This window comes from Telopea speciosissima, chromosome 2 (assembly GCF_018873765.1).
Source record: "Telopea speciosissima isolate NSW1024214 ecotype Mountain lineage chromosome 2, Tspe_v1, whole genome shotgun sequence".
Classification (NCBI taxonomy): domain Eukaryota; kingdom Viridiplantae; phylum Streptophyta; class Magnoliopsida; order Proteales; family Proteaceae; genus Telopea; species Telopea speciosissima.
This window is the reverse complement of record NC_057917.1, coordinates 66841875-66865456: the sequence shown is the minus strand read 5'-3', so window position 1 is coordinate 66865456 and position 23582 is coordinate 66841875. Positions and strand designations below refer to the sequence as shown.

Genomic DNA, 23582 nt, shown 5'->3' with positions numbered 1-23582 from the left:
AACCAAGCAACGACAAAATGTTGTTGAGAATAATGCCAGGCCCATATGAATGCCTGCTCATTAATTCAGGCAGTGTGAAGAAAAAACTGCCAGGGAAACTTGTTCTCAGAAAAAAGGGGGGAGGGACTAAAGTGATTCAGAATACTTTATGACGGACCAGTCAGCTTTACAGCCTAATTTGAGACTAATAAGAAGGAAAAAAGAAGAAGCATAAATAAAATACACCATAAGCACTACAACTTTGATTACAAAAAAGGACTTAAGATTATTCACATATATGATACAGCTTCATCTGGAACTCATCAAGTGCAAGATACATGAGTGGCAGCCATAAAATCAATAACGGGATAATGCCGATAAATTCAATCATCACTCCAGTTCTCATCTACTCCCTCATCACTTCCCACACAAGCCTGAGTTTTTCACATAGTTGTAAATCAGAAGTAATGACACATTAATACATTATATAGCGAGATAAAAAACTGAATATAAAATAAACAGGACACTAACCTGACGGATGGCATTTGCCTTCTCCAAAATGGCAGCTACCTTGACATTGGTTGGTGCATCTGGTGTGAGGGATTGCCTTGTAGGTATTGTGCGCCTGAGGTTAAATTGCTGAAAGTTCAACAAGAGTAAAGACACATCAGACAAATTACATATGTTTTGCATGCAGGCTCATGAGCTGAGGAATGAAAGACAGGAAGACAGCACACAGGGAAGTTGGCCAGACTGAGTGCTCAGCTAAACACATGTACTCTTCCACATGGGAAGGTGGTATTGCTGGACATGGGCGGTTGTTGTCCATAGATCTTAACTTAAAAATGTTCGCTACTAAGGATAGAATTGAACATTATGTTCTAAGGGTTGTCACACTGTACATTTTCGGAATGTGATTCCAAAATATAAATGTTGCGTTCATATTGTATGTGTGTTGAACTGGATCACACTGAGAGTCTTGTGTGGATTACCATCAGTTGTTTGGCAACAAGATCCTCTGATAGTTATTTTTGTCCCTATGCCTGAGAGGTCCTTACAGTTATAGCTGGATCTTGTGCGTCTTGGTGTACTAACGGTTGATGCCTTCTTGGCTAAATATTGGTGCACTGGACCCACATTGTTCTTCTGTTAATGGAAGAGATGCTCAACATGGGGTCCACTACCCAATTAGGGAGAATTCAAACGCTAGGTGGCAGTTTTGTAAATTATTTACAATCGCATCTAAATTATATTCTTATTTAATAGTTACTTTGAATTTTTCAAATGTTTTTGTGTCCAATCTGAAATCAAGATTCTCTGTATTGGCTATTTCGACGGATTAGGGTTTTGCAGAGTCATTTTCCATAACCGTGAATCCATCATGTGATATTGTTAGTGTAGGGATTTAATGTAATTATTTTCTATCAACCTGGGTTATCTACTATATCCAATTGAGGTTGCACTACTATGTAAATATTTTATTACTGCAATGAGTGACTCATTGGTAAATATTTTATTTAGTTAAAGTGAGTCTGACTCACATTAGCAGCCATAGTAAGATCATCCTATAGGGTCGCACCACTTGGCATCTTCACTCAACACAAGGATTAAGGTTTTTGATGTATGTATATATATATATATATATATATATATATATATATATATATGTGTGTGTGTGTGTGTGTGTGTGTGTGTGTCTTATAAGAAGGGGAGAAGCATTAAATTGACTTCTCAAGAGAGGGAGTGGCAAAATTGTACACACTCTCTCCTCCTCTTCCTCATTCTTGAGTTTGACTGACTTTAGCAGCCATAATAGGATCATCCTATAAGATCGCACCACTTGGCATCTTCACTCAACACAAGGATTAGGGTTATATATATGTATGACTTGGTTTTCATGCACGGTTGTGTATAAGAGGGGAATCTTTTACAAAGAGGATACCCAAGAATTCATAACTGGTTTTGGGAAATGTCATTGTTGTAGATTATCTCCCAATTGTTCCACTGGATTCGAGAAGCTCGAAGTAGTTCAGCTTGGTTTTGATTCACGGAGAATAGAAATTGAATTGGGAAAGAAGATGGGTGAAGGGGGAATCTCTTCACCCACCATTTAAAACTATACATGCGCTTTGAGCCCATTTCTTTGAAAAAAGTTAACTTCAATGCTAACTTTCTATGGTTTGGGCCCATTTCTTAAAAAATGTTATAAAAACTATTTACATATAGGTAGTTACTATACGGTATCTCATTCTATATTATGTCTAATAGTTACCAAATAATTTAATTTTTTTAATCAAAAATAATTTTCATTAATGCTTTTTTTAAATAGGCCATAAACAAAAACATAAATGATACCAAAGATGGCCTAAACCAAGTGGACCCGATACAAAGTTGACCCAAACAGCACTAAATCAAATATGACCAATTCATATGAATGAGATATGGAGTATAGGCTAGAATTACCATAGTACCCCTAACACTTGAAAAAAGAGAATTTATACATGATAAAAATGAAAAGCTAATTACCCACAATAAGGCCATTCCTCGCCGACAAGGTGACATACTCATCAAAATGGAGCAATGAGTTTGACCCACATTGAAACTCTAGAGACATTGTCCAATCTCTTCCCCCTTAGAGTTTCATAGTTTCACTCATCTCAACCCCTTAAGCCTGGAACTCATTATTTCTCTCTCCTAATAGGTCCTACACCATCTTTTCCTTGAAAAGCACTCCAACATCCATAATTATTTTGTGATTAATTTCAAAACAAGTGTTTTGTTGGAGGTTGGTGCTCTTGACATGAAGCCAAGAAAACATTTAGGGTTATTTGTTTAGAGGGATGTTGTGCGGTGGGAGAGTTGTAATGGTGGGACATGTTGGTGGGGTGAGCAACATGTCCTGGAAAGTGAAATGGAGGTGGGGTGGAATTTAGAGGGAGAGAGAGGAAATAGAGTTGGAGTGGGATTCAGTGGGAGAGAGAGGAAATGGGAGGAGGATAGACATAGACAAAACATGAAGGATTCCATGAATAGTGCCAAAGTCCTACCGAATTGGTAGGACTTTGGAAGTGGGTGGGGTGGGAATGTGGGGTGCCACATCACTAGACAAGCAGCAGGCAAGAAAGCACATTTCCAAAAGCTATCTGGTAAGTTTCCTGCCCCACTACTTACCTCTAAACAAACGGCCCCTTACGGAATTATGGTGGGTTCAATGTCCATGCAATGTCAGATAATAAAAAAATTAATTAGGGTTAATAAAATAATGTCAAAGAAGAGGGTGCTTGGTGTAGAACTTTCATGTCACTGCAGCACCAACCAGCAAGCACACCTGATTGCAATTTTAGATTTCTGTTATAATCTAGTTGGTCAAGTATAATCATTTAAATCAGGTGTCTGATGGCAATTTCAGAATTCTCTGCACTCCAGTTTGTGAAGTATAATAATTTAAATCTGTTATTATGCTCCAGAAATATTAATAATTTCCTACATCCGATGCTAACTTTATCACGATAAAAGTAGAAAATTACTAACCTTTGCTCTGATTTGATACATTAAATCTTCCCTCTCATCCACTTCCTTGGCATTTGCAGCCTGGCTAGATTCTCTGGGTTCATTTAACTCCTGCTGATCCAGCGGAACACTTGGATTAAAAACCAAGATAAAAGAATGACTTATTTATAATTTCTTACACACACACACACACACACACACACAAACAAACAAAATCCTTATCACCTTGTCATTTACCGGACATTCAGTGGCCTCCTTGATATGTGGTTGCTTTGGCAGACCTGGAATGGGTTTCTGACAATTGGTTGAACCTGGAACTAGCGGATCATTTGGATGATCCACAACATCAGATGTAGCCCCTAGTTTATCTTCTACTTCATCCAAGTGGGGCATCACTGTACACCATTGCAATGGAGGTAGTGGAGGTTGTGGTGCCAGTGGTTCATTAAGATATTGCAACTGGGGCTCTAGTAAATCCTTTGGAACAGAACTGCTTATACTTTCATGCTGATCCATTAAAGGATTCAAAGCATCAAAACTTGGAAGATCAAGTGAAGGACCTGAATGAAAATGTTCCAAGGAGGCTGATATGGATTCAGCTGACGAGACTCTATGTAAAGCATCATGTAACTCATTGTCCTCACTTCCGGTGGAGTCACCAGATTCCCACTGCTCAGAACTTGATTCAGAATGATGCCTAAGCAAATCCTCAGACGTACATGGTGATGATCTACAGAATGTGTCATCATCGGATTCAGAATCAATATCCTGCCGAGTAGAACGCTCTGGGAGTAACTGGAATGAAGGAAATATAACATCTCTAATATTTTCATGGAAACGATGTCCATCAGGAAATTTTAGTTTCAGTTTGGAAGTCTCAAAGCCATTTATGGAGTGGAATGAGATATTCATATGTTCTAAAGGTGGTGAAGAAGAAGGTGAGTTTTCTGGGGATTCACATTCAGTCTGTTCTTTTGGAGTTCTTTCAAGGGAAGTTTGATGTTCAACTCGGGCTTTCCCTTTCATCTGCTTATTGCGAGGAGGTTCCTGCGACATTACAGGACTGATTTTCACAGAGCAAGCAGGTTCAGATCTCTCTTCATGGAGTGATACTTTACTTCGGAAACCATTCACTAGTATTTTATGGACAAGGTCAAACATATTAGATGAACTCTCAGTATTTTCTTGGCCAGCTTCATCAAATGGGGTTTTGACAACAGACACAACTGGCAACTCAGGTGAATGACTAGAGGTGTTATGTGAAACTTCAGATTTCTCAATATTGGTTTCCAGGAAATTGGATTCAAAAGGAACTTCTTTCCTGGACCCACAATCATTTTGCTTATCATTGCATAATGTGGAGCACTGAGAATGACTAATTGGTTGGACTATGTTTACCACATTTCTGACCAAGTGATCCTCCGCTGGGCTGATGCTATCAGATGATTTAAATTTTCCCCCTACAGAGTCCAGTTCCTTTTCTAGCTTCCCTACATATTCGTCAGAATGGGATCTTGGTACAACACTGTTTCTTGAAACATCATATGAGCTATCTTTAGTATCAGCCAGGGAACTCTGATTTGGAACATTTGACAAACTGCAATCTGGAGGTTTTGATGGCTCAAGTCCTAACAAGCCACCGTTTGTCCAGAACTGAATCGGAGATGTACTAGAAGTTTCAACATCTGATTCTTGAGATTTGGACAAGCTGCTTTCAATCTTGTCACTCAAAGGAGCATGTGAATTGGGCATGCCGGAGAGTGATGGATCAGAGGTAACTGGTTCAAACACATTTTCTCTTGAATCAATAAGGATACCACTATTTTCACAAAAGTCAGCTCTGGCTGGACCTTCTGGAGTAGGAAAAGATATCCCAGTGATTTGGGGGGTTTCTGGATTAGGCAAACTCTCTGCAGCTATCACTTTGTTGGAGATCTGAGACATTTCTTCGCTTGAGGAACCGTAAGATGGAGTATGAGGTTCAGTATCAGATGAATCTGAATTTTGAGCAATCATCTTTACCATTTTATTTTTACCAGCTCCATGTTCCCCATCGGTACTTTCAAAGTTGAACGAGGCATAATCTACTTCTCGTTTGGTCTGGCACTCAAAATCAGTTTCAACTTCTGATTCCATGGTGTTAAGTGCATCCATGTAATTGTCTAGCTCACTTTCAATCTCCTCAAATTGATTCCCTACAGTGACTGATGCTGGCATGTTTTCATCAATAAACAAGATTTCATCTGAATTAGCATACCCGAGCGATGAAGCTTCCTGCACCAACTCACTAATTCCAGAGCTTACTGCGTGCAACTCTGAGGTTTCACACTGGTCGTTCTCAATATCGCCACACTGTAGATCAGATTTTATTATTTCTGTTTTTTCATCCCAACTAACAAAAGATGAATTTGGGGCACTTTGCTCTTGTGATGACCCATGTGTCAAATCATCATCCATAGTTTCATTTAGTTTATCGGGAACAACAGAACTAAGGGTTTCATTGCACTCTGTCTTCAACCTTGAAGTGAACAATTCATCGGTTTCTTGCTTTTCAGTCTGTATGGAAGAACTTCCATCCAAAACAAATTCAATGCAACCCATCTTATTTCTTGGATCAAAAGATGGAGAAAGGTCCTGCAGCTCAGAATTTGATCGCACATCAAACAAGGAGACGGTCTCAGCATCAGAGCTCTGTCCATTTATCGTTGGGGAAGCAAACAACATTCTGCTCATCCAGACTACCAACTTATTAGCTCTATTTAACTGAAGATGGAAGAAATAACTCTTATGCCAACTGTTAAAAACCGAACAGCCATGATCTAATTTCCATATATACTGACCTGCTTCTTGAATCAAAAGACATGGAACGGTCTTGCAGTTCAGAATTTGATCTCACATCACACAGAGGGACAGTCTCAGTAGCAGAGCTCTGACCATGTATATTCTGAGATGCAGATTGCATTCTGTTCAGAAACCAACCTGTTAGCTATACTTGACTGAAGATGGAAACAATAACTGTGGGCTACATATTCAAAACCATACCCCAGGCCCGAGCTATTAAAATACTACAACTGCTCCATCCTGTCTCTATCTATGCTTCAGTTTTAATATTAAGGTAATCACATAAGAAAACACAAATACATACCGTCCACTGTGACAGGCTGTCAACCCCACACGTGAGATTTCTCCATTCTTGTACCTAGATCCCCGTCTCTGTCCACACAATTTATTAAAAGGAAACTTTTATATGCAGGAATAGTAATATAAAAGAGACTCCTAATTAATAGCTCCGTTTTCCATCAAAATATGTATTGCAGTGGGACAAACAACATAAATATGAAGCAATCATCTTGCTTTCATAATTAAATATGGACCATTTCTTGCACTTCAAAGTTTATAAATACTGATGCTTCTACATGCATAAAAGAGTTGGAAATTCATCTAACAGAAAGTCCAAAACCCCAGAAATCATCTCTCACAGAGTCAATATGTACAACCAGGAAATTTCAATGGGAGATGAATCCACATCATCCATTTCATTAAGCTTCAAAATGGATTTTTGACTTATTATTTTCAGATGAATCCAATGAACTCCCTCAAATAATTTCAGTTTCTTTTTTTCATTAAGCAAATACATACCTTAGTTTTACGAGCCTTCTTTTCTCTTTTAACTTTATCAGCATCAGTGGATTCAGAACTAGCCAGTACCCTCCCAAAAAAGGATGGATCTGAATATCTTTTCATACATGCTCCTGAACCACCAGTGTCAAATCTGAAAGATAAAACACAAATGCCTTCAACATGTACTGTAAATCAGAATCAAAATTTAGAACCAAAATTCTAACAATAAAATTATACTTGTCGAGCAAATGCAGATGTGGTGGATCACGACATTCTTCATAAGAATCCACAAAGAATTGTGGCAAGTCACTGTAGATGAGATGATTTTTCTCCGTTCGAATTTTGCGATGCCAATCAGAACCTACAGAGTAACTGCTTTCTGTTAAGAACTTGAATTGCCTGATCAACAGCAATCAACTGTATGACATTTGAGAACCAATACTACCTTGGAAGCAACACGAAACAGATTTGATGAATCAAACACTCAATACATTATATCATTTCATAGTATGGCTGTTCATACCCATCGTTCTTTAACTATGTAACAATAATCACACAATTTTCTTTTAGTAGGTAAAAATTCATAGTCAAGGGACTTAAAAATTACTTACAAGCATTAAAACCAGCATCTAAATCATGAACATACACCATAAATCTGCAAAACTCGAGGGGAAAATAAATGAAACCCAACATCTGCCCATCCAATGACATACAAAACATGAAAATGCCATAAATATGGAAACGAGGCTCAAAAGAAGCTCCAACTAGAAGTATTAGATTCTTTAGCTTGAACAAATTAAATCCATGCAAACCCATTTCCACAAAACTTAATGCTTTATTCTACCAGTTTCTGCTCTATTAACTTCCAGTAACACTTTTCCAGGGCATCAATTATGAGACAAGGTCACCAAATAGGTGATACATGACAAGAGAAAAGTAGCAAGGTTCTAATAGCAGGAACTGTTACTGAGAAAACAAGTTTCCTATTCTGCAAGACTGCAACTTGCTAGTTCGGTGATACATGACAAAAGAAAATTAGCAAGGTTCTAATAGCAGGAACTGTTACGGAGAAAACAAGTTTCCAATTCTGCAAGACTGCAACTTGCTAGTTCACTCCTGAGAAATACCTTTCATGTTCAAGCCTAGCAACGTCTTCATGGTTCTGTGGCCTTCCCACATAAAACGGAATGATGAGATCAGGTCGATATGGCCAGGCCAAAATCATTATGAGGGGTGACGTAGTTTGAATAAGTATGATGCTGGAAATTTCAGATTGTACCTCCATATGTATGCATGTCACTCAATTCTTAACTAGCACACATGTTGTCCAGTTATCCCTTCAACCAAATGAATAAATTAATAAATGAAACACGCTACCGAATTACATAAGATGAAACATGGTTCAAGATCTTAGTATCGCAGGTTTCCAAGACGAAACCTTAAGTCGATCTGAAATTCAACCAAGTTTCACATGGTTTCGGTCGAAACATTAGTTTCAACCTGAACCTTGTTGAACCACCTATAAAAATTCACTTATCCCCATCGAAACGTGTCTGTTTCAACCATGGTTCAAGAAACCGAGACGAAACCTGTGCTCGCAAGGCCATTAAGGGTCTGTATGGCAACATTTAAAAAATACTTTTGTTTTTTTTTTTTTTGGGGGGTGCTTTTTTAGAACACATTTGGAACAGAACATGTATGTGATGTGCGGTCTGTTTTGTTTTGTTTTTTTTTTTAATGAAGCGGGTAAAAAAATACATTTGGAACAATTGTGAGAAACAACTAAAAGAAGCTTAAAAAAAAACAGAAACACAAACTTAAAGCAAAAACATGCACGATGACGCACTCAATATTCACGAATCACCACCACCTCCACTAAACCACCAACAACGCCACTGCCACCACCTCAACCTCCATCTACGCTGCCGCCACCCACATCACCTCCACCATCACCACCACCACCACAAAACAGAAGATATACTTCTGTTAATATGCAATCCATACGTGTTTCTGTTCTTTTGTAGTGGCAGAAATTTTTTCCAATTTTACCATACAACATTTGTTGGTACAGAAGTACTCCAAAATAACAGAAACACAAAAAAACTGTTTCTAACTCAGAAATAGTAATTTGGAACAGAAAAGTTGCCATACATACCATAAGTAATTACAAAGTCATTTACTTAAATTATGTTTGGCATAAATCAGTTGTCTAGTCTCACATTTGGTTTATACTGTTCTTGGAAAATATGATCTTATCTATAAATAATTAATTGCTCTCGATTTAGAGAAATGTTCTTGTTCTCTAATAAGTTTGACTGGTCAAATGATTTTATTTTTACATGAGACTTTTTGTATTAGGTAGAGCACAAAACCAGCTTTCCAACAAATCCAAGATTGCTTAAATCTAAATGGAAATAAATGCCTTATTGTTGCACCAAGGCCCGCCCTCAAATTTGTAGACATCAAAACAAAAGTTATTTTGTCGCTCTGTTGGTTTTTAGTGATGTTCTATCATAATAAGATTTATGAAATTTTTAGATTTGAGAAAAACCCTAGCATTTGAAAATTGAAAACCACCCCTAAAACCGAAAATTCAGTTTTTGATCTTGAACAGGAGAGTTGACTTCTTTTCCTTTTGGAATTTGAATTTTTAACTATTTTTATTAGATTCATTTGGGGGGTGTTTGCTTATTTATGAATAATATCTGAGTCATTTACTGAAACGATGTTTGGCATAAATCAGTGCCAAACCTGGTTTGATATCATTTCCAAGAACAGTATAAACCACATGTATGTTTCGATTGTTTCAAACTATCATTATTTTATTTTGAGTGTTCTTTTTGTGAAACTTATTCATGGATTGGGTTTAAAATTTCAAAAATAGGCAGCACAAAACAAATCAGGGCCGAAAACCACTTTCTAGGCCTCGAAATCAAGGTATCAAGTTGGCCTGGAAAAAATACCAGCTCAGTTGAAACCTGCCATTTCTCGGTTTTGGAGCTGACCAAACTGGCCTCGAAATCGAGATTTCTAACCTTGGAATGAAATTAATGTTAATAGTTGTTTCTGTAAATAGCATTGCTAAAGATAAGGATATAAGCTTTCCTTCTTTTCATATTTTTTGTAAGTATCTTCCTGTTTCATAGAAGTTGCTTAACTTTAGCCACAGATGCAACAAATTGTAAGGAAAGACCCATCAAGTAATGATGCCTCCCAACTCATCACCCAGACTCAGGCATTCACAAGGTCATTAACTAATACATATATGCTCGTTAATGTCAAGATAAAATGGGTCAATAAGGTATGAGGTGCTACAAAGATATGATTGTAATCAAGTTAAGCAATTATGTCATGTTTATGCATTGAATACTTGTTATAAGTGAGAGTTGCAAATATGCATACAATATCACAACTGAATAAAAATTAGCCAAGCAAATGAAAAGCTGTATCAAAATTAACAGCAAATAAACAACGTCATTAGAAATGTCAGAACTATAACCGTCAATGAGAGATTTAAGAGACACACCAGCTGTGTAAGCAAAATGTAAGTGACTTAATTGGGACATAACAGCCTTCTCAAGCGGAGGAAGCGCAGTTTCGATGTTTTGTACCCGAACCATCATTTTATGGCTCCTAGAAGCTGTGGCCATCACTTGCTCCTGTAAGTCATGAAAAACCTCTGATGCAAACCTACAGACATGACCAAGAAGTTGTCTCGGGAATCAGACATGATCTACTAAATACACATGCTCAGAATAGAAATTTTTGAAACAATAACATAATTGCTTTGAATTAGCATGAAAACTCAAAATAGAATGCCCAAAAGGACTGATTTTAGGGGAAAAAACAAGTGATGGATGCCAGTCTGAAACTTCAACTTCCAACTTGTTGAATATCAAACCTCTCGCATATCTAAGTCCTCAAATCAGGTTTGTTTTTCAATCATTGCAGCGATACTAAAATTTTATGTTCCAAAAGGGCTGATTTTGGGGGGAAAAGCAAGTGATGGATGCCGGCCTGAAACTTAACTTCCAACTTGTTGAATATAAAACCTCTTGGTTATCTAAACCCTCAAATCAGGTTTGTTATTCAATCATTGCAGGTAGTAATTGTAAAATTTTATGTTCCAATCACAAGCAGGAATTATTAAAAAATAAACCTGGTCCAAAGGGGTATCAGAACAGAAGAATTTCTATGCAAAAATAAATCCGAAGACAAATTTGTAAATATGATGCAGAATTCAAAAATCAAGAGGTTAGAAAATTATCTAGATAACCGGAACGTTTTTAAAATGAACAGGGCTTTGAATCATTCAGGCCTAGCATTCGGCCATCCAACTAGTTCAATCGCCTGGCCTGCTGATTGCACTGGAAGTCATTCCAAAAGAAAAGGTTGTCTGTTCATTATTAAAGGTTTCATTAGTAAAGGTCAATGGTCTGAATGACTCAAGTTTGGTAGATCTCCTGTTCCCATGGTCTTTCAAACAAGCCAAGATCAATCAATGACTATGAAGGTGCAGGATGGGTTATCAAAATATGAAGACACACATACCTGAAGGTTGTGGACCTGAGCTATTAACAAACAATAGAATATGCACTTCCACATATGTCAGGCTCAAGCAAAATTACAAAACCCTCGACAATTAGGGTGAAACCAATAGACCCTACAATTGACCCATGAGGTTCCAAAAGGCTTTCTAAAAATAGTAGGTGTTATTGGGGTTTAAAAAAGGTCACAGGGTATACCAATGCAGATAGAGGTTGTAGGGTTTCAAATTAGGGCCCATTTTACCAAAAATCAAACACGGCCACACTACAGAGTTGCATTTTCAAGCATTTTCTCCGAATCCCCCCACCCCACTCCAATGTGGTCTTTCTTTAGTTAGTAACTGTCCAGATTAGCACCATAAAAGTTGTTTTATGTGCAATCAGAACATAGACTCAATTTCCTTTTAGCAAATACAATATATAATATCAGATACTGAAAAGTAAAAAACTTTAGGGAATGGGATTCATTACACAGAGGTGCTAGCATACCCCACCCCAGCGGCTTAGAGAACTTTTTCCCTAAACTTTATAAGAAATGGCATCATCACGATGGTTATCATAACTTTTAGGAAAATGGGAGCAATCCAGACCTAATCTGCATCAAGTTAGCACCTCCATCTTCTCCTTCACCTCTATCATTAAGTCAACGTGAACAAGCTCGTTTCATTTTTCTTTTATTTATCCTCATAAGTTTTTTGTTGAGTTGGAGTGGAGGGGCACAATTGTAAATTACACTTTTTATAAAATCCTATTGAGAAACAGTATCTAGAGGGGTAAAACAGGAAAAAAAATTGCTAATCCCAAAAACCTCGTAATACGTGAAGACAGAAGTGGAGAGCCTTGTGAATCATCTCCACCCCCACTTCATCTATCACTTCCACCACCGCCACCTGCACATCTAACACTTTCCTCTCCTGTCAATTGATCACTGTCACCCCGACCTTTGGTTTCTCCCTTGTCTGGAGAAGAAGCAGAGATCAAAGAAAGCCAGAGAGGATAAGTATCCTGGGCTATCGTTGTTGGGTTCCTATGAGTAAACTGGAGTACATAGAAATTTTTGTTAAAAATCAGAGCACTAGAGTTATCTTCTAGGTATGGAATTGGACACAGTAGTTGCTTTGATTGTTTGAAAGGTTTTTATGAGCATCATCTATAGAATTCCCTCATTCTCTAGATACGTTAACTGGCCGAACCAGTGCTGTGTGAAGCGGTCTTTTATCTGCAATTTTTCATCCACAGCCTCCATGCTTTTAATTCCCATCGCACAAATTCCTCGTCTTGTGATTTGTTCCTTGAGTTAGACCATTTGAGAAGCCTACTCCGGGAATCAAAGAAAAGGGAATTGAAACTGCAGGTTGAGCTGTTGGAGTATAAGAAGAGTCCAAGAGTCTGTGACCTGGAAAGGTAGCTTAAATCAAAGAGCAATTAAGCTGAGAATCTTGTTCAGCATGTTCGTTTGCTAGAAGCTGAAAAATCAAGCCTTTTTGAGCAAGAGGCATCTATCTCCCATTTTAGAAGGACAAGAAGATGTATCAAAAAGAGAGGAGCTTGAAAATTCAACAGCCTCACAAAGGAGTCTTGAGATGGAATTAGTTGAGTTGTGGCACCTGAACAAGGAACTCTAGCTTCAGAACAGGAATTTTGCATGCCAACTCTCTTCTGCAGAATTTCCAACTGTCTGATCTTGCAAAGGTTTCATCCGCCAGAGTTTGAGGGTACGCCACCCCTATCTCCCCCTCTCTGCCCCCAGACACTGATGTAGTTCAAGGAAGGTTGAAGAGAAGAAAGAGCCAGCACCAGCTAGCTCATCGAACCTGGCCCATCAAGCCAGCCTAGGCCTTTGGGCCCAGCTATTGGTCCACTTTCATGGGTCAGATTAAGGCCCACTACTACAAGTTGGATACTCCATGCGTGGGGGACTATTAGTTGCTTTATTTAGTTTCTATTTTAATATAGACTCTTTTATGTAGTCGTAGTTATTAATTTAAGGACTGTCCGACTGTTTCTACTTTGTTAAGTAGAGATAGGTTAGATTCTATTTTGTATTTAGTTTCTAATTAGAGGATTACCATATAGTAAGGAGATCTAATTTCCCACGCAAGAAGGGGTCCAGTTTCTGTTTATCAATAAAAGGGCACAATTTTGAGATTGAAGAAATTGGCTGCTGCCTTTGTGTGCTGTGAGAGACAGTGATGGTGAGAGACCTACGGTTGGTGAGAGGCCTCGGTTATATCCCTTCTTCTTCTTCCTTTTAATTTTATTTTCTTCTTTCAAATCAGTTCGTGTGCATCAAATAAGAGTTATTTTCTGTCTTGAGCTTGCATCGAATTTCCTGCAGTCCTGTGGTTCTATTTGGAGCATATATATTCTGTTTGAAGTCTGTTGGGAGGTGTTAAAGTGTACCGTGAGGGGGAGTGTCCCTGTTGTTGTGTGAGGTGATGAGTTGAGTTGTAGGGTGTTGCTTTTATTTTGTTATTTTACTTCTATTGTAATTAGACTTAGACTCTTAGTAGGTTCCCTACTAAAAGTAAGCTACTTGATATAATAAAGTGGTGGGGCTTGACCATGATAGGACATTCTGAATCCTATTGTGGTCCTAGCTATCACTCTCTCTTCTCTTCTCTCTTCTTCTTCCTCCTCTTTCTCTTATAGGTGCTGGTTTACAGGTTTGATATATCATCACACGGTATCAGAGCTTTGTTAACCAGTTCCTACTTTTTTTCTCTGGTTTGAAAGTCCTTTGAGTTTTCTTTTCTGCTTTGCAGCAACCTATGATGCCATATTTTCTATATGGAAACTTAGTTTGAAACTACATGAAAAAATAAACTAAGGTTTCTCTCTACATATATTGCTAACTGTTTCCCCCCTTGCTTGGAGCACCATGGGAGATGGATTTACCTCACCTTTATCAACTATATGAAGATTATTATAAGCAGCAGCAAGTCCTTGGTGTCCCCCCCTCCCCATCAGGTTTGAGTTTTAGAATTTTACTGATTTCATAACCCTGGCGTTACACTGTTTTTTGAGTTTTCTGGGCAGAATCGGTATCTGAAACTTCTCCAGCTCTCTCCACACTATATTTGTTTGATATTTAGGGCATTGAAGCCCCCCCCCCCCGGCGGATTAGGGCCTTTGATCCAAGTTTGAGGCTGATCCAAGCCTCTGATGTGGAATAACTAAAAAGTCTCCAAAAATCTGGTGGTACCCTGTTTTTCTGGGTTTTCTAGACAGAATCAATTCTGAAATTACTAGATATCTGTCCATCAGATCTGTCTGATATTTCTGGGCATTATTGGTCCCTCTGAAAGGACCCCTCAACTTTGGTTTGGTGTCAATCTGACATCGTGATTTTCTGACATTTGAAATCACCCATATTCTGGTTCTGTGGTTTCAGGGCATTATGGTCCCTCTGAAAGGGCCCCTCGACTTTGATTTGGCGTTAATCTGACACCTCGATTTTCTGACTTTTGAAATCACCCATATCCTGGTTCTGCGATTTCAAAATTTCTTTATATTACTGCTGCATATTATCCCCCTCTCTTCCTCTTTCCCTCTCACCCATGCTCACCCCTTCTTCCTCACCCTGACCAGCCCTTTCCCAGTCACCACTCCCCTGCCCACTCACTCTCACCTCCCTCTCCCTCTACCATTGATCATAGGAGTATCATATCCTTCTCTGTCTCCCCCACTTATTCCTGCTGTCAGTCTTCACAAGGTTTTCAACCAAAAAAAAAAAAGTCTTCACAAGGTTCTGTGATTAGTATTTTTTCCCTGTTTTCTCCTCTAATACTGTTTCTCTAAAGGATTCAATACGAAGTGAATTTGCAAATTATGCCCCCCCCATGGTTCAAGATCTCGCCGAGTTCTTGGCGATATCTCAGCGAGATCTCGGTTTCGTGGGATCTCCAAACGAGATGGGCTGCCATACTTAAATAATACAAGATCTCGATCGAGATCTCGAGATCTCGGCACAACATCTCATCTCGGTTCATCTCGGTCTAACCAGGCCCTATTTTAACTTAAAACTTACCCTGTTTCGATGAGTTTCACTCTCTCTCTCTCTCGCCTCTCTCTCGGCTGTTTCGCCTATCTCGCCATTGTGAAGGGGAAAACTCCTTTGGGGGTTGTTTTTCATTTTTTTTGACAAATCTCTCCTCCAACACTTCATCAAAGCTTGGTGCATTGAAGATTGAAGCTCCTAATCTCCTCCAAGTTGCATCTCAAGCACCTAATGTAACTATTCATCCCTAAAACTAAATTTTTCATAGAAACATGTTTAGATCTTGTTTGTTGACTATGAGTTTTTTATATGTTATACATTCTTTGAGATCTCGGTTTCGTGGCCTGGCTCAATCTCACTTTACTGGGTATGGTCAGTTTGGGGGCTTTGGACAGGCCGGCTCTTCATCATCATTACTGCCTATGAGTATGAAGGTCAGTCACACTCACACACTGAGTCAGGTTTTGTGGAAAGCATCTTTGGGGTCCCGGACCCCCAGCCATACATGTCTATGCTGGTTCCACAGGCACCATCTAGTAGTGGTGGCTCTCGATCGAGTTCCTTACGTTTCGGAGATATATACCCTAGGTCAGGGTACCTCCAATACTCTGGTGACTCGGTTTATAGGGCTGTTGTTGTGCACGACTTTGAGTGTTACTTCCACAACCATATGTCATGGCCAGCCTTTGTACTGCAATCAGAGCAGAGCTTGATTAGACAACAACAACAACACCTACGTGGTCATTATGATGATCCGACCCGGCATTATTTATTTGATCTATGCGACTATGTCTTTGGAAAGATTTCTAACAATTATGAACAATCAATCCATCATTATGTAGTATGTAATGGTTTATGGTTTGATGTATTTGTTGCCTTGCACTTCTACTTTAATTATTTATGAGTTCTAAACATTGTGTGGACTGTGGAATAGCCTAGGGTAGACCTCACGCACGCCGTAGACTACCAACTTAGGGTCCTAGTCAAAGTACCATTTTGGGTTTGAATTTGTAAGAACTAATGGTTCCACTGTGTTTGGAAGGCCTAAAATAGGGGGAATGTCAAGTTCCGGCCCCTATCTTGGCCATATGGCCACAGAAACCTAGCATCGAGTTCAAAAAAAAAAATAATACATCATCTCGCCGAGATCTCAGATCTCGGTTTCGTGGCCTGGCGAAACCAGTACCGAAACCGAGACCTAAAACCTTCCCCCCCCCCCCCCTCTTCCAACTCAACAAGCAAACTTATGAGGATAAAAAAAAAGATAGTCAATGGAGCTGATTCACTCTTCATAGTGACGTATAGAAAGATCCTAAAGGTAAATACACCATCCACATAGTTTTCGTTTGAACATATGAAAGACTACAGTATAAGGAATTCACAATAACATTCACTATAAAGCAACAATAATAAACTAGAATTTAAACGACATGTCAATTAGACGATAAAAATTTGGTAGAGAATTTGATGACTTTGTAAAGGGAGGACATAGCAACCTCTAAAGTCTCAAGATACACTATAATCCAGTAACAACCATTTAAAGCTATCCTAAACTTGCATCCAATAAATGCATCAACCATTCCATTGAATGGGTCCATGAAAAATGTCATGATTATTTGACCATAGCTATCACTCCACCAAACAAATCACACAACATTCAACATGTAAAACCCACTTTTCCTTATCTTAAAGAATGTCCCCTAGTAATAATAAATTTCCTTATCACAATAGGCTGATCCACACTGCTGCATCAGTGTATCTTGAACCATTTCATTTTTTGGCTTAAACATGCACGGCTAGAGAAGAAGAACACAAGTAGGAGCTCTCCTTGTTTTAATTTTAGTTATCTGTACATACGTTGACATACTAATTAGAATGCTTGCCCTTTCTCATATCCATCAATCTGTACTCTTAATCTAGCAAATATCATACCATGATTTGCATAACCTTTCAACTGTCACAAATATCTTGTCTATTGGACCACAACCAAAATATTTAATGTCCATATGGCCACATTTGCCTCTTTATTCTTTATTGTTTTCCTATTTCCCTATCTTCTGCTCCCCCTCCCCAGAAAAAAGAAAATTAATAAAAATAAATGGATAAGTTTCCATACTCTCCTGCCATGCATTAGTTGAAGAGAGCCACAGATAAGAGAGAACCAATTAAAAAGGTAAAATGAAGAAGAAAGAATGCATGTCTCTTGGCAGTTAAGGGACTGCGATAGTGAACTGTTGTTCTCAATGGAACCCTTCACCTTAGATGAATAACAACAACAACCACATAGCCTTATCCCAACTAAATGGAGTTGGCTAGATAGATCCTTGCTCTCCAATCAGCTCTATTTGAAGCCAAATATGATTCAAATCCTAGGTTATGCATGTCTTTCCTCACCACTTCTTCTATGGTTAATTTAGGCCTGCCCCTGACTCTTTTAGTTCCTTCAATCTAAAACAAATCACTCCTCTGTACTGGTGCATCCCAAGGCCTCCGTTGCACATGACCATGCCACTTCAAACTGCTTTCTCGTAGCTTATCCTGTGTCAAAGCTACTCCCAAATCAACTCTAATATGGTAATTCCTTACCTTATCCTTCCTAGTTTTGCCACACATCCATCTCAACATCCTCATCTCCGTTGTACTTAGTTTATCTATTGATGCTTCTTAAGTGCCCAACATTCCGCACCATACATCATAGCCAGTCGCATGATAGTCCTATAAAATTTTCCTTTAAGTTTTTAAGGAACACGCCGATCACACAACACTCCGGACGCACCTCTCCATTTCATCCATCCTATTTTAATTATATGAGCAACATCATCCTCTACCTCACCTTAGATGAATACTAAATGATATTTTAATCATGAAGACATTCATATTAAAAGTGGAGGAATCCAGCATCGTTATACAGAAGAGAAGAGAAGAGTTCCTTTTTTGGTAGTAAAACACTAACTTCTCAACCACCTTACGCCATACCATAACCTAAGCTGTATCTTATCTCTGTTGTGTTTCAAATTGTATTTTTCTATTTCAAATGTATATAAATATAATATCATCTCCTCACTATATGCGAAGTGGTGAGGAAGGATATCCATAGTCTATGTCTTGTACCAAGTATGATCTCGGACAGAGCCTATTGGAGGGCTAGGATCCATGTTGCAGACCCCATTTAGCTGAGTTTCTCCTGACGTGCTGGGCTGTGCCTCTTTCCTCTTACTATCTTTCATCTTTCATTTTTCTATTTATTTCCCATCCTTCATTTGTCTTTTTCTTTTCTCTTTCCTCATCTCTTTTCCCATCTTGTCTTTCCCTTTTTTTTTGTTAGAACTCTGTTTTCCCTACTTTGTTCTGTTTGGATCCATGTAGCCGACCCCATTAAGTTGGGATAAGGCTGAGTTTGTTGTTGTTGAATCTTCTCACCAAAATGCGTCAGTGAGCCTTCAGTCCCACATATTTGTTATCTATTGTACAGCATCAGAGCTTAAGACTAGCTGTCATCATTTTTAACTCCAACAACTCCTGTAGTACCACTACTCCCACTAATGTCCCCCCCCCCCCCCAAATTTTTCTCTGGTTCAGCCTACAAGCTTGATTGACAGAATTATCTCATATGGTGTGCCCACTTTGTTCCTCTTTTAAAGGGGCATGACTTGTTTGGATATGTTGATGGATCCTACCCCTTTCCAGCCAACTTTCTTCAGTCTGGTTCCTCTAATTGGCAACTTAATCCAAATTTGCTGCTCTTTTAAAGGGGCATGGCTTGTTTGAATATGTGTTTTCCCAAGTCGTTCATTATTCTATTTTGCTGCTTTCTGGGATGCACTCTTCAAGATGTTTAAAAGCCAATCACGGGCTCGCAAGAATGCAGTTGAATATTCAACTTCAAAGTCTCAAATAGGGGAGCCTCTAATGCAGTTGCCTTAGCCTGGCTGGACGGACATGACCCACTTTGGAGGCCCAAACCAAGAACCAGTAAACCAGTTTTCTGGTCTGGCAAGGGCTGGTAGTTTACTTAGGATGCAATCTTTTATTTTAATTTTTTTTTTTATTTGAATGGGTAGATTACTTAGGGATTACTTTGGGTAGTTTTCTTTTTTTGGTATGGCTTAGTTTGTTAGCTTCTTCTTCGGGTTCTTTACATTTTCTAGATAGGTTTCTATTTCTATGTAAGAGAGTCTTCTCTATATATGCATTGTAATATGGTAGAAAAGTTCAGAACTGAATATTGATATTGATAGTATGCTCAAGAGAGTGATTGTGTGTGTGTGTGTGTGTCCCCTCTTCTCTCTCCCCCTGCAATTCTGATTCTTCCCAGGCTTCCGCTCTCCTCCAAACTGGCCCTCCACCAGCCTCTCAATGCATGATTATCTTCAGAAGAAGAAAGCTATCTCTGACAATCTTGCTGCCATCAGCCAATTAGTTTCTGAAGATGAACTGGTACTTAATATTCTTTCTGGTCTTGATTCTGAGAACTATTCACTTGTGACTTCAGTAAATACCAAATCTCATCCTCTCTCTCTTGAGGATCTTTGTGGCTATCTATATACTGAGGAACATTGTCTTGAAGAACTCAACAAGCCACTACTTGAGACACTGCCATAAGTTCAAGCTGCTACTGGAGGTGGCTCTGCAAATAGAGGTAGGTTTTCTCACTCTTTTTTTCCCTCACAGCGACAAGGTCAATACTCTCCAAATTCCTCTTTTAATGTTAATTAACGTGGTCATGGAAAGAATTGTAGCAGTTTCAATTACCACAGAATTATCAATTTTATGGTTCTTCTAAGTTTACTTGTCAGGTTTGCAACAAAGTTGGTTTGACAAGCACACTTGAAACACAAGTAGGAGCTCCCCTCATATTTAATTTTGGTTATCGGTATATAAGTTGAAACACTAATTAGAATGTCTGCTCTTTCTCATATCCAACAATCTCTACTATTAATCTAGCAAATTATCAGACCACGACTTGCATGACCTTTCAATTGTCACAAATATAATGTCTGTTGGACCACACCCAAAAGAAAATATTAACAATAATGATTGATAGGTTACTAATTGTCTTGTCATGCGGAAATTGAAGAGAGGCAGAGGAAATGACAACCTGGTTATTTAGAAGAAAGAAGGCAGTCTAGTCTCGCGGCAGGAAAGGGACAGTGATAGTGAACTGTTGTTTTCAATAGAACCCTCCACCTTTGATAAAAACCCAATATTTTTTTTTCAAATCATGAAGACATTTTATGTTAAAAGTGGAGGAATCCGGCGTACCTTTAGACTTCCCAACATGCATTCCTGAATCCTGAAAGAGGACCTTTCCATTTTCATTGATCATGTTACTATGTTTTAACTAATAGCAATAGCTTCTCAACGAAGGCACATAAAAACAAGAAATGCATTTCTCGAGCCTAAGATTATACAAAACCCTGTAGGGTTTCTATCCAGAAACACTATTCTATTCTATCTTCATCTGCCAAGGACACATTTCTCTTCCATACTAGAAACAAGGACTCGATGCAAAGAAAACCAAGACGAAGCTACTGGCTAGGGCAAGCCAACAACAACTCTAGTAAAACAAAAAATAACACCTCACTGCAGGGGCCAGATTACAACCAAATCAAAACGAATTAAACCACGGCGGAGAGTGACATAAAAAATTCAAACTCATTACAAAATCCAAATATTAAGAAGTTCACAATATCAAGGGAGCCAGGTTTTTTTTTGTTTTTTTTTTTGGGGGTGTGTTGGGTTGGGGTGGGGGTTTTCAGTTTACTACAAGGAAAACAGAGTTCGAAAAATAGGGAAAGTAAAAAACAAGTAAGACGACAGAAAGAATAAAGACTTACTCAGCTAGATCGCCCAACTGCCGTAGAATCCCGACGAGTCCTGCGACGGCAACTCCATCGAGAATAGCCTTCGGATCTTCGCTATCGGATGCTCTGTATAGCTCTGGAGCGCCCAAGCCATACTCATTCCTCACTCTAACCCGAGCAAGTGGCATTCTCGGCGTCTCTTGTTTTCTCTCCTACGTTCCTTCCCCAAATCTAAGACAGATAGAGAGCTATTCTATTCTGAGTCACGATCAATAAACAGAGAAGTAGACGAGAGCTCGAAGAAGATATCTTATGGCGGAAATGAATTGAAATAAAAATGGAAAACCTTAAAGGAAGTGGAAGATTAGGTAATGAGATGAGAGCAGGTTAACTGCCGAGCAAACATCTCAGTATCTCTCTCTCTCTCTCCTGATCGATGGAAGACGAAGACGACCCTTGCCAACTCTGCAAGGCATTCTCCTCACAAACATCATTACACAGGAAACGTAATGATTCTCGTGATTGTTCTGAAACATTGGCTCTTATGTCTCGACATAATACTGATAGGGGAAAAGACCAGAGTAACCTTGTGTTGATGCGGATACGGACCATGCAATTGCTGTACACTTGACAGTTGACACGGTACGGAACCAAAGGGTGAGGGTCCATTGCCAAGGGTGGACCGGTTCACTGGCCCCGTTTTGGGTAATCTGGTAATTTTATATATAATAAATGGGGTGAGTGTCAGTGTCATTTAAGTTTACATGAAGTTTGAGAAATATATACTAATCAGGATTGTGTTTTCTCATTACTGAAATCTTCTTGGGACTCAGAAGTCAAAACAAATGTGAAGTCAAAACAGTAGTTGCAATGGAATTTAGGGTTGGTGACGAGTTGCTCCGGGCCAGGTGGGTGCAGAACCATGGGTTCATTAAAAAAATGTCAAAAAGGGGGCCAAGGTGAGGAACAAGAGGACTCGGTTCCTGTCCAGCACCCTGCCCGGGCTGCGTGTGCAGTGCCACAGTGAGGCGTGAAAGATCACCTCACCCCTGCTCACCAAGTCCGGTGCTGCACATGCAGCCCGAGCAGGGTGCTGGACAGAATCCTTTTTCAAAACAAGAAACTCGAAATTGAGATCTTTGATGAAGCCTGCACTCTCAACAGGCTCAATTCAAACTGCGCTAGAAGTTGTCCTCATTATGAGCTCTACTAAATGAACATTAGAGGGAGTGAATGGTTTTGATATCCGATAGGAATAATAAGGTTGATGAGCCTGAGAAAGAACCAAAAAACAAAGGTCCAGGTCAATTGATGAGGCTGGTGATTGGAAACTACCTAGATTGGTTCGGAGAGCACTTGTCCAACTTCCTTCAAGTGGAGAGAGGCTCATGGCTTCCTTTACAAAATCCTGAGCCAAATGCTTTGTAAGCAAAGAAGAAAGTCTTTCCACCCGTAGGGTGATTTACGATCAACAGAACAAAGCAAGCAACGGAGGGACATCCTATTAGAGTAAGCTAATCATAGACCATCGTTGGCTAACCATTGAGCCCACTCTCATCTCATAGTGTAGGCCCCTATGGTTGGGAGCTAGAGCTATCGTAAGCTCGTAGCATCCTATAAAAGGACGGATGGTCTCAGACGTGTCTGACCTATTGTCAAACATGTAGTCGAATTAGTTAATTTTCAACCATATCATTTGAAAAAAAATAAATCATTCATTATGGTTCCTTCATACAAAGAAAAATAATAAAATAATAATTTAGTAATTGAATATTTTCTTGGATCGAGTTTCTGTCACCCATAGCGAAGAGGAAGAGGCCAATGGCCATCATGCTCTTGGATTGTAAACAATAAACATAGTTCACTACTAGTAGGCAAGGGATTTGAAGGATATTGTTTTTTCTTATGTGAGGTCAAACATTTTTGAGTGCTTACATGTATATGATTCTCTTTTTTCTTTAAAAAAAAAATATGTAGTTGAAGGATTAGAAGAAAGGTAAAGGTGGGATTCTATTTTTTTAAAAACAATCTAAATCTTTGACTGTTTAGATCATTAAAACAAAGAGGTCAATGGATTGAAGTCCTTTTGGACTGAAATTTGAACCAACTTTTATTAAATAG

The 23582-nt window shown here is 38.9% G+C and overlaps 1 protein-coding gene across 5 annotated transcripts; it reads right to left on the bottom strand.

Annotated features, from left to right (window-relative positions):
* Positions 1–223: 223 nt before the first annotated feature.
* On the bottom strand, positions 224–21862 carry LOC122652046 (protein SCAR3-like). 5 transcript variants are annotated; one of them, XM_043845685.1, is made up of 11 exons: positions 21495–21861; positions 10637–10800; positions 7348–7471; positions 7129–7261; positions 6635–6702; positions 6330–6452; positions 5396–6214; positions 3715–5356; positions 3511–3600; positions 511–618; positions 224–413 (listed from the first exon to the last, which is right to left on the bottom strand). In XM_043845685.1, exons 1-11 carry the CDS (start codon positions 21647–21649, stop codon positions 363–365), a joined length of 3477 nt encoding a protein of 1158 aa, XP_043701620.1. In that variant the 5' UTR covers positions 21650–21861; the 3' UTR covers positions 224–362. The 5 variants fall into 5 exon arrangements, with proteins under 5 accessions (XP_043701620.1, XP_043701619.1, XP_043701624.1 ...); XM_043845684.1 differs by having other exon boundaries at positions 3715–6214; positions 21495–21862; XM_043845689.1 differs by lacking the exon at positions 10637–10800 and having other exon boundaries at positions 3715–6214; positions 21495–21624.
* Positions 21863–23582: the final 1720 nt, after the last annotated feature.